Genomic DNA, 12971 nt, shown 5'->3' on the forward strand with positions numbered 1-12971 from the left:
TCTGCTGGCTCCACTTCCTGTCTCCTGTGCCCCAGGGTGTTGGAGGAACTGGTTGGGACAGGATGGCTGGAGATGCCGTTGGGGCAAGGGGTGAGTGTTACCACCAGGAAGAAAAGTGAGGTAGAGGGAATTCCCTGTACTCCCCTCCTCTGACTCAGAACCAGGCTGTGATGCCTGTGAGGATAGTCAATTATACCTTGTGCCCCCCAGGGACTGGTGAGTGGGGCTAGCTTCTGTGTCACTGGTGAGTGGGCTCTAGAAGCTGAATGTATAGAACTTGCCAGCCCCTACTATGGGTGCTTGCCTGTATGTCCCCAGACAGGAGCTTCCTCACATTGGGCCCAGTGACTAATTAAGCACAGGAATAGCATTCTATTCTAGCAGGTACAGAGGCTGAGTGTGCTTGGGAAACTGGTGGTAGAAGGACGCAAGAGCTAATAGGAAGGACCTGGGGACCAGAAAGAACAGCGTATGTAAGTCTGTAGCGGAGGGGCTGGGAATGGGGCTGGAGCCTTGGTTCAGAGCTCTGGGGAACAGTCTGGACAGAGGCAGGTTAAGGTTAGCAGCTCCTCCGGAAGTACCCAGCAGATCCTTATGCTGTAAGTCTCAGCCTATAGCCATTCCTGCCTCTGAGCTAGAGTGCCTCAGCCCTAACCAGCTCTCTTGTGTTCCTGTAGCCTTAGGTCTTTACCTGCCCCCATCTCCTGCTCTCAAGACAGGCTGTGTTCCTTAGAGGTGTCTCGGGAGCTTCTGTGTCTCCGGGTGTGGGCCTCTGGTGTCCTAGGTCACCAGGATCAGGGCAGGCCCCAGGAGGTGCCAGGGGAACAGTTCTTCCTGGGAGGCAGTCGTGGGTGTGCCCTGTGCCACCCTTCCGCCATAGGCGCTGGTTGGCCCCAGTTGCTGCTTCTACTACTGGCTGTTGCTGCCAATGGTTCAGCTCACAGGGCTCCTCCTCCACCGTGTCTGTCCTCTGTCCCTGGAGCTGCTCAGAAGGTGGGAGGTAAGGGGAAGGAGACCACAACAGCCGGTGCGGTTCCAGGAGTGGGCCTGTGTGTCGGTGGTACCAGAGCTTTCCTCTGCCTTCTCAGTCCCCAGATAGCTCTGTTTGTTTAGTTTAGTCTGTCTCCATGTCTCTATTCTTGAGTGTTTTGGTCTGGGTTTAAGTGGGTGTCTTTCTCTGGCTCTTGTTTTTTTTTCCTTATCCATTCTCTATTCTTGATGATTCCTTCTTGCTGAAGCTGTCTTTGGTATGTCTTCTAAACCAGAGCCTTGGCAGCCATTTGTCCCCAGCTCTGGCAGATTCTGTAGACTCAGTGCTGCTTAGAGAACCAGGCAGTGAGTAGAGCGAGAACCTGGCAGTGAATAGAGAAAAAACATCTAGCTATTTATGAACTGAGCTAAGGATGTACCATCCACATTCAGAGGGACAAATGACAATTAGTCTTTCCTGAAGGGCTTTATTTGGAGGGAGGTGTGGCTAGCTGCCTTTTGTGTTGTTTTGTATAAATGGTATAGGGCTTCAGAGTTTTAAATCCAAGTTCCTGGGCCCTGGAACATCTGCTTTCTGTTGCAGTTGGAGAGAAAGGTACGAGGATCTGGGCCATCCCTCAAGCCTGAGGACACAGAGATGGGGCTTGGTGTAGGGGTATGTGTTTTCGTAGCCAGACATTTAGGTAGCATCATTGCTCATTAGTGAAGACAGGAACAAAGTACAGCCTTAGGAGCAAATCTCAACCCAGGCATCCTTTTCTGTTCTCTGTATTCCAGGGAACAGCAGAAAGTTGAAAGTTCCCTGCCCTCTTCTTACTCACCCAGGGCCTCCTTGTTCTGCTTGTCTACTTTTGTCACTGGATGGCCCACTGTCCCCATGGAGACTGGTCTGTGTATGGCTGGAGCAGGAGCAGGCTTGTGGAAGGCCCTCTGGATTGCTGGCATCTGGGCCCCACTGAGCCTGGAGGGCATATGTAGGCAGTGAGACAGCTTGGCCATATTGGAAGTCTGCTTGAGTATTCCTGGAGGAGACTGCTGTTTTAGTGTGTCTGGATATAGTCCCTATGCTGTAGTAGCTGCATGATTTTGAAGTATCTTCAGGACTTCCAGTGGCTGGGGTTCTGCCAGGCACATCCCCGTTAGAAGGGCAGGTGTCTTTTACTCTCAGAAGTAGTCCCAGGAAGGCATTGGTGTGAGGAGCTGAATTATGATCTGGAAGAGGAAGAGTACCACTCTTAGAGGAGTGATGGGAGCCATCGGGAAGCCAGTAGTGTCGACGACGAGCAGCAGCAGTGTCCACAGTGCCTGGGAGACATCACGGCCCCACGGCCTTTATGGGCAGCCTGGTGCTGTTCCTTCCTGGAATAGCTCTGCTATTTTTGAATAGATCTTGTCCCATCTTGGGGTGTTGTGCTCTCTTCTTCCTTCCTTTCCTGCCCTTCCCTCCCTGAAGGCAGAGAGTAATGACAGGGTTTCTGTGTCTGGTGGTGGGCTGAGCCTGTTTACCAAGGAGCATCTATGAGAACCCTGCCCTGACCCTGATGTCCCTAAGGCTGCTGCACTCATGGGGGTTGACTGTTGGTCTCTGGGATAGTCCGTCACCCCAGCCAGGCCTCAACACCTTCTGAAGTGGTAGGTCCAGTGGCTCAGCTATGGCTTCTTCCTCTATCCCTGCCAGACCCTCTGACTGGCTCCATTTTGGAGGAGGCTCTTTGTTTCTTTTGCCAGTCCTGGGCTTGGGCTCCGGACCTGAGCACTGTCCTTGGGTTTTCTCAAAGCTAGAGCTCTACCTCCTGAGCTACAACACCACTCCTGGCTTTATTTCTATATGTGGTACCGAAGAATTGAACCCGGGCCTTGGTGCATGCTAGGCAAGCACTCTACCACTAGGCCAAACTCCCGGCCCCTGGAGGAGGCTCTTTTATGTAGTTTTGGTTCTGGTACAGATAAAGTGAGGAAGAGGAGGTGATGTTGAGGATAGGCAGCTTGGTGCCACACATGCATGAGATGGTCACCCTTTGTGCCTTAGTCCACATTCTGCTGTGTCAGCACAGGGAGAGCAGGTGCAGGAGCCTTATAGCCTGTCAGAACTCTGGGGCATGTGGAGTATCCGCAGACAGTTCTGTCCTTCCTCCTTGCTCTCGTCTTCGCCCCGTTCCCTGGCCCTGGGTCATAGTTTAGCCTGTGTCAGCATAGGGTTTTTGTCTACCATCAGCATACAGGACTGAGAGACCCACCATCCAGACACAGTAGGAGCTCGAGTTCCCTTCCGCGCTCCTCGGTGTAGTACAAGGGCAGGCCGGTCCTGAGGCAGTGGCTGCGGTTCGGCAGTGCTCCTCCACACGCTTGAAGGGCCGCATGCAGGAGGGCCTCATACTAAAGCCAGTGGTGCATCCTTTGCCGCCTGCACCCCTTAATACTCCTGGAACGTGGTGGAAGAGTAAATTCAGTGGCCAGAAGAGGCCCAGCACCAGGCCTGCCACCAGAGGAAGGAGAGAGGCAAGGTGGTGTAGAGAGGCACTGACCTGATGACTGGTTAGAACCCTGAGTCTGCTACGATCATCTGACAGAACATGTCACTTGTTGGGACGTGTTTCCTTATTTGTAAGCTGTAGGGAAAGTTGACTGACCCACTTGGGGAGCTTAGGATAAGGCTGTGAGCAAACAGCCAGGCCCTGGCCCGGGAGTGGCAGGTCCTGGAGGTATCGATGGGGGTTGAGGAGACCCCATCCTCCACACTCCCTCCCCTGAGGGGACCAGGTTCCATAGGTGAGGCTCACTTGCTGGGATCCTCCTAGACCTGCTGTTCATTATGTTCTCTGTTGAGCAGAGCTGAGAACTACTGGTGGCGTGGGCAGAACACGCGGACACTGTGTGTGGGGCCCTTCCCTCGCAACGTGGTGACTTCTGTGGCTGGTCTGTCAGCCCAGGACATCAGCCAGCCCCTACAGAACAGCTTTATCCACACGGGACATGGCGACAGTGACCCGCGCCACTGCTGGGGCTTCCCTGACAGGATTGACGAGTGAGTATGCAGAGGCGCTGACCTCACTGACCCCTTTCAAGGATTCTGGCATCACACACAAGTTCTTATAGCTCCTCACCCTCCTCATCCCTGCTTCTTTCCCCAGCCCTGGAACCCACTTTTCACCTCTCACACACCCTGATCCTGGCCTCACTCTAGGAAGTTCTGGAACCCTGGAACTTAGCTTGTAAAACAGTTCTGGACCAGTGTATGTCCATTGAGTAGGTTAAAGTTTTCAGTGTACTTGAGTTAGTACTGCTCAAGCCAGGTGCTATGGCTTATGCCTGCAATCCTAGTTTGAAGTCAGACAGGTTAGACAGGTCAGGAAAACCCATGAGCTCTTTCTTTTGGCTGGGGGGGGGAAGGAGAGGCCATGGTACTTGAACTCTGCCTTGGTCCTGTCCCTGAGCTCTTCAGCTCAAGGATACCACCCTACCCTTGAACCAAGCCCAAGTTCCAGTTTTCTAGAGGTTAATTGGAGATAAGAGTCTCAGGTTCTTTTGTGCCCAGGCTGGCTTTGAACTTGAATCCTTAGATTTCAGCCTCCTGTGTAGCTAAGATTATAGGCGTGAGCCATCACACTCTGCTAAGCCCATGAGATTCTTGTCTCCAGTTAACCACCAGAAAACTGGAAGTTCTAGCCCTATGATTGACGAAAGTGCTGCTCAAAGTAGGGGACATAAACAGCACTTCTTTTGGGGGGCAGGGGTGGGGTGGGGTGGGTCATGGGGCTTTAACTCTGGGCCTGGGTGCTATCCCTGAGCTCTTCAGCTCAGGCTGCTGCCTACCCGGAGCCACAGCCCCACTTCCCATTTTCTAGTGATAAATTGGAGATAAGAGTCTCAGGGTCTTTTGTGCCGGGCTGGCTTTGAATCGATCCTCAGATATTAGCCTCCTGAGTAGCTAGGATTACAGACATGAGCCATGGTCGGCTCAAACACCACTTCTGAAGGGCTGGTTCCAAGTCTCTTTCCCAAAGCTAATGTGAAGGGATGATTTGGGTGTTTTTTCCCCCGTAGGAGTTGGGCCCACTGTGGCAGCTCCTGACCCAATTCTGCCGACAGTGGAAAGTCATCAGGCACCCAGACACCCTGTGTTGCTCCTTTGGGGTACTGCAGTCCCCTGCAGAGAACCCCATTACCACCTTGAAGCTCACACATGCTCAGCCTCCTGACCCAAGCCAACACAGACACTGTCCCTTCAGCCACACACAGGCACTGCTCACCATGTGGCTACTTCCCTCTCCCCACAGTCTGCCAACTGCAGGGCACAGGTACATGCTTCCCCCACACTGGGACTTATAAGTTGTCCTCTGGAATCCTCCTGTGTGGCACTTCACCCACATGCAGCATGGCATTGTTTTTTCTGTGCTATTACATTGTCCATTCTTTTCACTGATCATCTGCCTCGCTTAGTACTCTGGTGTGGCACTGGGGGCCATGCTGGGTTAATTATGCTTGGAACCAGCACTGCAGGCATGCCCTGCAGAGAGGAGCTGCAGACTGTGGCGATGCATTTGCTCTGGATTAGGTCTGTGGGTGTGTGAGGCATGAATGACCAGTGTCACTTACTGCATTTTCTCTCCCCTTTGCCCGCACCATGTTCTCTAGCTCTGCATGTGTTCATTTCTCTTGGCATTTTTCTGTTCCAGAAGCCTACATACTAGAATAGGATGTGGAGGCAGAGTGTAGATGTAGGTGCAGTGTAGGTGTAGGTGCAGATTCCCTAAAGGGGAATCTGGCTGTTCGTGCCAGGCTGCTTTGGGAATGAGGAATTCTGGTTGTCCTCACTGAGCCTTTAGTACCTCTTTTCTCTGCCACAGCATGGGGCTGAGGGCTCTGGTCTGTAGCTTTTCCCTGTAGGAAAAGTAGATCAGGAGACTCCAGAGTGGACTCCCATTCTCTCTTGGTGAACAGCTGCCAGCTCTCCAGCGTTCAGCGCTCCTGGCACACTGGGAAGCTGACTTGCGGCTCAGTATGGAAGGCTTCCGTCAGTGCACCCAGAGTACTACAGATGTGAGCCTGTGGGGTCAAGAAGGCTCACATGAGTGTGCAGCCCAAGCTTCCGTCCCGGGCCCATATGAAGGGTGCACATGTGGCACAGTGCTCCCCTACCCCTGCATTCCTCAGCAGAGCTCACTCTGCTGGGAGGGCCTCGCAAACTCTGTAAAGGGTGAGGTCACTGTAGGGACTGTGGAGAATTAGGCACTTTCTAGGTGCCCCCCTTCCCTAAGGAAGCCCCTAGAGAGCTCCTGCCAGCTCATCTCTACCTTTGGTGCCCCATACACCCAAACACCAGGCTGTTGGAAGATTTGGCCTGGGTCCCTTGCCTCTCACAGACCAGGTGAGAACCCATGAAAGCTGGAGCAAGGGAGTGCAGGCCCCTCCAGGAGGCTGGCGCCCTCTGCCCTACTCCTGGCATGCTGTGGCCAGCCCAGCCCCATTCTTCCGGGCTTTAATCAGCCCCAGTGACTAAGCCCCAGATACTAACAGTTGGCACAGGGGCAAGAGTGAGTGGGGAACAAGGCAGGTGGCCCAGCTTATCCTCACCTCCTGAAGTACAACAGAGGCTGCCTCCCGCATGGCCTGCTGGAGGCCAAGAGCCTGGATGCATCTGTCCCTGGCTTCCTAGCAAAGTCTGCAGGGCTGAGGACAGTAGGCAAGCAAGTGGGTGCCTAGCGTGGGTTGGGGTGTTATGGGAGTTGTCTGGGATAAGCTTTGTGCTTGTTGGGTGTAGTTGGAGACCCCTGAAGTCCTAGGCTTTTCAGCGCAGGGTCAGGTGTCCTTTCTATGCAATTGTGTGTTAGGAATCAGATCTATAGATGAAGAGTCCGAAGCCTGGTGCTCTCCCCTGCAAATCCAGGGGATAGACTAAGCATTCCTGCCAGATGTTTCCTCCCTGCCCTGTTCTACCCTTTGTCCTGGCTCTACCCCACAGGCTGTATCTGGGAAACCCCATGGACCCTCCTGACCTGCTGAGCGTGGAGCTGAGCACCTCCCGAGCCACCCAGCATCTAGGAAGAGTGAAAAGTAAGATCCCTCCCACCTTTGGTGTCTCCGGTTCATTGGCTACCCAGCATGGGACAGTATCTTCTTGGGCTACCCTGAGCCTGCTGTTGTGCTCCGGGGACAGCTGGGTCCCTGGCTCCAGCTGGGCCTGGGGTGGGAGCAGAGGCAGCTGTATCCGCCGAGGAGGGCATCCTTCAGTTGGTTGTGCATTGTCCCTGCCCGCCTCAGCTTCCTCCTCCCTCCTTCCTCACCATCACTCTAGATCCTGGCTTCACTCACTCCCCCTAATCCTGCTTTTCTCCCTTGAGCCAAAAACCACCCCACAGGCTGCATCCCAGCCAGGAGCCTCATCCACCTCAGATCCTCTGCCTCTTGCTCTGGAACACAGTCGACCCCATCCTGTGGCCCCATCTCCTCTCATTTGCAGTTGGAGTTTTACATTTGCTCACTCCTGTTCCCCTCTCTCTCTCTCTCTCTCTCTCTCTCTCTCTCTCTCTCTCTCTCTCTCTCTCTCTCTCTGTCTCTCTGTCTCTCTCTGTCTCTGTCTCTCTCTCTCTGTGTCTCTCTCTGTGTCTCTCTCTCTCTCTCTCTCTCTCTCTCTCTCTCTCTCTCTCTCTCTCTCTCTCTCTCTCTCTCCCCCCCCCCCTTTCCTCTCCCTCTCTCCAAACTGCTGTTTGTTTGGCTCTGTCTTCCTTCCTTGTCTTCTGTCTTGTTCTGTTACTCTCCTCTCCTCCCTGTCCGCATGGCCTTTCTTGCAGGGGAGCCTCCACCTCGCCCACCTCAGCCTGCCATCTTCACTCAGAGTAAGTGGGGTTGCTCAGGACGCCTTGACCCCCGCTCCCGCCCTCTCTCTCCTCTATATTCTCCTCTCCTCCTGGAAGGTACAGCGCCCCGCTGGCTGGCTGGCTGGGAGGGGAAGCGGGTGTGTGCTGTGAGCTTTTGCTACTGACCTGGCCCGGCATGCCTGCCTCCCTCCCCACTCCACACCTCAGAAGCCCGGGCTTTAGAGCGGGTGTGTGGCCTGCTGCCTACCTGGACCTTGATGTGTGGGGCCCGGCCCTGACCCATGCCCGTTGGGGGCGTGTCTCTTCTTTCGCTACGGTTGGTCAGTGGGCTAGCTCCTGCTCCCTGTGCCTACACTAGAGGTGCACCATGGTGGGAGTGGGGTGAAGGCTCAGGAGTGAGGGTTGGGATCTTGTGTTGATGGAAAGAACATCAGAGACAGACAGGTGGCGGAGGCGGGACTTTCCAGCCTGCACTGAGCACTCAGGACAGGTGTAGGTTCTGTCGTCCTGTTTAATCAGAGTCAGCTTTGCACTGAGCATTTTGGCAGCTTCAGGCTGACCTGTGGCGTTGTGGCAGTGGAGGGTTAGAGGGGGTTATTTACCCTGCTTTGCTTTGTCCCCCACTTCTCCCTGACACTGTCTCCCTCTTGGGGCCTCCCCTTTTTCACCACAGAACCAACCTATGACCCTGTAAGTGAAGACCAAGACTCGCTGTCTGGCGACTTCAAGAGGCTGGGTCTGCGGAAGACAGGTCTGCCCCGAGGGCTGTGGCTGGCAAAGCCTTCTGCACGTGTATCTGGCACTAAGGCAGGTCGAAGTAGCGGGGGCGAGGTGACACTCATTGACTTCGGCGAGGAGCCCGTGGCCCCTGTTGCACGGCCCTGTGCACCCTCCCTGGCACAGCTGGCACTGGACGCCTGCTCCCTGCTGGACAAGACACCACCTCAGAGCCCCACACGAGTTTTACCACGACCCCTGCATCCCACCCCTGTGGTGGACTGGGACTCACGCCCACTGCCTCCACCCCCTGCTTATGATGATGTGGCTCAAGACGAGGATGACTTCGAGGTCTGCGCCATCAACAGCACCCTAGTGGGTGCGGGGCTCCCCGCTGGGCCCAGCCAGGGCGAGACCAATTACGCCTTTGTGCCTGAGCAGGCACCGCTGGCCCCTGCCCTGGAGGACAACCTGTTCCTCCCGCCCCAGGGTGGGGGCAGGCCACCCAACTCAGCCCAGACCGCAGAGATTTTCCAGGCTCTGCAGCAGGAGTGTATGCGACAGCTGCAGGTCCCCTCGGGCTCCCTGGGCCCCTCACCCAGCCCGGGGACAGAGGACAAGCCGCAGGTGCCCCCCCGGGTGCCCATCCCCCCTCGGCCCACACGTCCACGTGTGGAGCTCTCTCCAGCCCCCGTGGGTGAGGAAGAGACAGGGCGGTGGCCTGGGCCTGCCTCTCCTCCCCGGGTGCCTCCCCGGGAGCCCCTGTCCCCTCAAGGCTCCAGAACCCCCAGCCCCCTGGTGCCACCAGGCAGCTCCCCGCTGCCACTCCGCCTCTCCAGCTCACCTGGGAAGACAATGCCCACCACCCAGAGCTTTGCCTCAGACCCCAAGTACGCCACACCGCAGGTGATCCAGGCTCCCGGCCCACGGGCTGGCCCCTGCATCTTGCCCATTGTCCGGGATGGCAAGAAGGTCAGCAGCACCCACTACTACCTGCTGCCTGAGCGCCCTCCCTACCTGGAACGCTACCAGCGTTTTCTGCGTGAAACCCAGAGCCCGGAAGAGCCAGCTGCCCTGCCTGTGCCCCTGCTGCTGCCCCCACCCTGCACCCCTGCCCCCGCCGCCCCCACCGCCACCGTCCGCCCAATGCCCCAGGCTGCCCCAGACCCCAAGGCCAACTTCTCCGCCAACAACAGCAACCCAGGGGCCCGACCACCAGCCCTGAGGGCCACGGCTCGGATGCCACAGAGGGGCTGTCCTGGGGATGGGCCCGAGGCTGGACGGCCATCAGACAAGGTGCAGATGGTGAGTGTCAGGCCTGCCTCAAGGTGAGGGGCAGGGGCCCAAGGGACCCAGAGGTGGGCCCAAGTGGTGCTGATGGGTGGGTATGCCCAGCTGCAGGCCATGGTGCATGGGGTGACCACAGAGGAGTGCCAGGCGGCCCTGCAGAGCCACAGCTGGAGCGTGCAGAGGGCTGCCCAGTATCTGAAGGTACCACCTCCGACCACTCTGGCATTCAGGGGCCCTGAGGATCGGTCTTCCATCCCCAGCCCCATCCCCTGGCTCTGACTTGTGCCCTGGCCTATGCCCTTGGGTCCTGTGACATCCCCTTCCACCCCTCAGGTAGAGCAGCTCTTTGGGCTAGGTCTGCGGCCACGGCTGGAGTGCCACAAAGTGCTGGAGATGTTTGACTGGAACCTGGAGCAAGCTGGCTGCCACCTGCTGGGTTCCTGTGGCCCTGCCCACCACAAGTGAGTGAACCCCACACTGTCCCAGGAGGGGCATCCCTTGCGGTGCCACAGTAGGACAGCTCCAGCATGCATGTGGCCAGAGACACGGGTGAAAAAGAGTTTCTCCTAAGTGAACTCATTTACCCTTCGTAGTTGTTTGGTTTCTAACGTGCTAGCGATAGTGAGCAGGGGTTGGGGGTGGAGGTGGAAGGCCGCCTCCCCAGCTCCTCCGCCATCTCCTGGGAGCAGCACTGCAGGCCTTGGGGCTTACCAATTTTTTTTTCCTTCGTCAGTCCCAGGGCTTGAACTCAGGGACCTGGGCACTGTCCGTGAGCCTCTCTGTACTCAAGGCTAACACTCTGTCATTTGAGCCACAGTCCCACTTCCAGCTTTTTTAGTTTATGTGATACTGAAGAATCGAACCCAGGGGTTCATACGTGCTAGGCAAGAATCTACCACTAAACCACATTCCCAGCCCATCTCTTTTTTTCTGTTTCTATTTAAGAATTAAAATGCTAATGGCTGCTAAAAGTGCTGTCTGCCTCCCTAAAAATCCATTACTTCTTTACTCTAAAGCTTTGAATTGTAAAATATGTAGAACTCAAAGCTCATGCTTGTGATCTTGGCGGCTTGCAAGTACGGGACAGGTCAGGAGGCTCAAGGCAGAAATCTCATCTCAATCCCTAAGCCGTGTGGGCAAGGCCGTGCAAGCCTGCGGTGCGCGCCTGTGATCCTGCCTTGATGGGGAGGCTAAGCAGGAAGGCCTTGGCTTGAGACCAGGCCCAGGCAAAATAAATAAAGCAAAAATGGGCCGAGAGCATGGCTCAAATGGTAAGAGCATCTCCTTACCAACCATGAGACCCTGAGTTCCAGCCCCCAGTGTATATATTTATATATGTATATACATACTGTGTATATGTGACCTAGAGTAGGTGCCTTCTTTCTCCCTGACGTGAGTCCAGAGAAGCTTAGGCTTTATTGTCCTTGTAATACACAGTAGTGGTCTACTCTTAGTTTATTCAGTATATGAAAATAAAAGGACATTTCATGCTAACTTATCACTCCACAGAATGTTCTAAAATCCTTACCTGGAGCTAGCAGTTTCCAGCCTAGACGGCGGTGCTTCCCGCCACACCGCTGCTCTAGCCTGATTCACCAGCCCACAGTGATGGTGGGCTCTGTGGTTATTCCTGTCTTACAGGCGCTGACAGGTGTCTGGAGAGCGAAGGTCTGTCCTGAAGGAATCACTTGAGCTTGTCCATGTGACGAGGATGGGGCAAGCTTGGAGGACCTGCTACTGCCTGCTGCTCCCAGTAGACAGTGAGGCCAGGGCAGCAGGGGGCGGGAGCCCCGCCTGCCCACCTCGCTCCCCAGCACTGTCCCCGCACACCTGGTTCCGCCCTCCGTGTCCCAGCCAGCAAGTGGGGAGAGCCCGAGAAGCAGATGGAGAACTAGTCACTCTGGCCGGTCTGTGGCTGGAGTGGCCGGCTACAGGGGCCCCGCCCAGTGGTGCCAAACTGACCGGGAGCCAGGCTTGACCTGGACCAGGAGGACGTGTTGTTCACAGAATGGGCCTTCCTGAACAGGGCTTGGCCCTTTTTTAGAGAATTGGTGGCAGATAGTTGGGGTGACTTGTAGCCTTGCAGTGGACATGTTAAGGGGTTTGACTGTTGTCGATCTTGCTCCTGGAAATAGCCTGAGGTGGCTCTGGAAGCAGAGAGTGGGTGCCAGGCTGTGTTCTGGCAGGGACCAGGGCCTAGGGCTGTAGCACTGGAAGGAGACCAAGGAAGCAGCTGCCCTGGAAGGAGACGGCCGCTTCCTGGTGGACTCTAACTCTTCCTTTGTGCCATTCCATGTTTTCCCGCCAGCCCATTGCCAGAGTGCTCTGCTATGGATATGCGCTTCCTCCAGAGAAATACACTTCGTTTGATTTTATGTAACTTACTCCTGCCTGTCTGCTTCTTTGCCTGTTGGTCAGCTGCTCCCAAGCCACTGCTGCCTGTCCACACCAGGTCTTGTAATGCCTCCTGTAGCGATGGGCGGAAGTGCAGGCTGGGGGACCCACACCTATGGATTGCTCCGCTGACTTGTGTGAGGCAGGTATACCTCAGGACAGTGCAGCAGCTCAGTTAGCTGGAGGCAAGCCAGAAACCTAATTAACAAGGAACGCTTCAATATGAGGAAATATTCATGGTTCAAATTCATAATTCAGTGCAGTGCCCCTACCCCAGCTGCACCTCTCCCTCCCCGGAGACTGCTGTGTCCCCCTTTGGTTTTGTTTTGACAGTCCTGGGGCTTGAGCTCAGGGCCTGAGTGATGTCCTTGGGCTTTCTTAAGGCTAGAACTCTACCATTTGAGCCACAGCACATTTCCATCTTTTTTTACATGTGGTACTGAGGAATCAAACCCGGATCTTTGTGCATGCTAGGCAAACACTCTACCACTAGGCCGAACTCCCGGCCCCTTGTTTTTTTGTTTTTAACTGGCAGTGTTTGGAAGAGCGCCACAGTAGTACTGGGAGAGCCACCTCCCCCCATTCCTCCATTCTTCTTGTGTAGGGTTACATGGGTGCCTGGGTTACTGTAATTTTCTTACCCAGACTTTTCCTGATGTGGGATGTTTTGTTTCCGATCCTTTGCAATTACAATCCCTGCTGCAGTAAGCCATGACCTGGGCTGTTTCCCACTGGCAAGTCCGTCTGATGGACAGGCCTCCA

At 55.5% G+C, this 12971-nt stretch overlaps 1 protein-coding gene across 11 annotated transcripts in view; it reads left to right on the top strand.

Moving 5' to 3' along the window:
- Positions 1-12200, top strand: part of Tnk2 (tyrosine kinase non receptor 2) — a 48736-nt gene extending 36536 nt beyond the window's left edge. For 5 of the 11 annotated variants that reach the window (XM_090344610.1, XM_090344601.1, XM_090344620.1 and 2 more), the window contains exons 10-16: positions 3821-4015; positions 6953-7044; positions 7782-7826; positions 8482-9830; positions 9921-10016; positions 10149-10276; positions 11457-12200. In XM_090344610.1, coding sequence (XP_090200736.1) covers positions 3821-4015; positions 6953-7044; positions 7782-7826; positions 8482-9830; positions 9921-10016; positions 10149-10276; positions 11457-11463 — 1912 coding nt within the window. In that variant the 3' untranslated portion in view covers positions 11464-12200. Of the gene's footprint in view, positions 1-3820; positions 4016-6952; positions 7045-7781; positions 7827-8481; positions 9831-9920; positions 10017-10148; positions 10281-11456 lie in introns of those variants that run through there. The other 6 variants (XM_090344562.1, XM_090344631.1, XM_090344572.1 and 3 more) reach the window with 6 other exon arrangements.
- The last annotated feature ends 771 nt before the right edge of the window (positions 12201-12971 follow it).

This window comes from Megascapheus bottae, chromosome 1 (genome assembly GCF_031878675.1).
Source record: "Megascapheus bottae isolate mThoBot1 chromosome 1, mThoBot2.hap1, whole genome shotgun sequence".
Classification (NCBI taxonomy): Eukaryota; Metazoa; Chordata; class Mammalia; order Rodentia; family Geomyidae; genus Megascapheus; species Megascapheus bottae.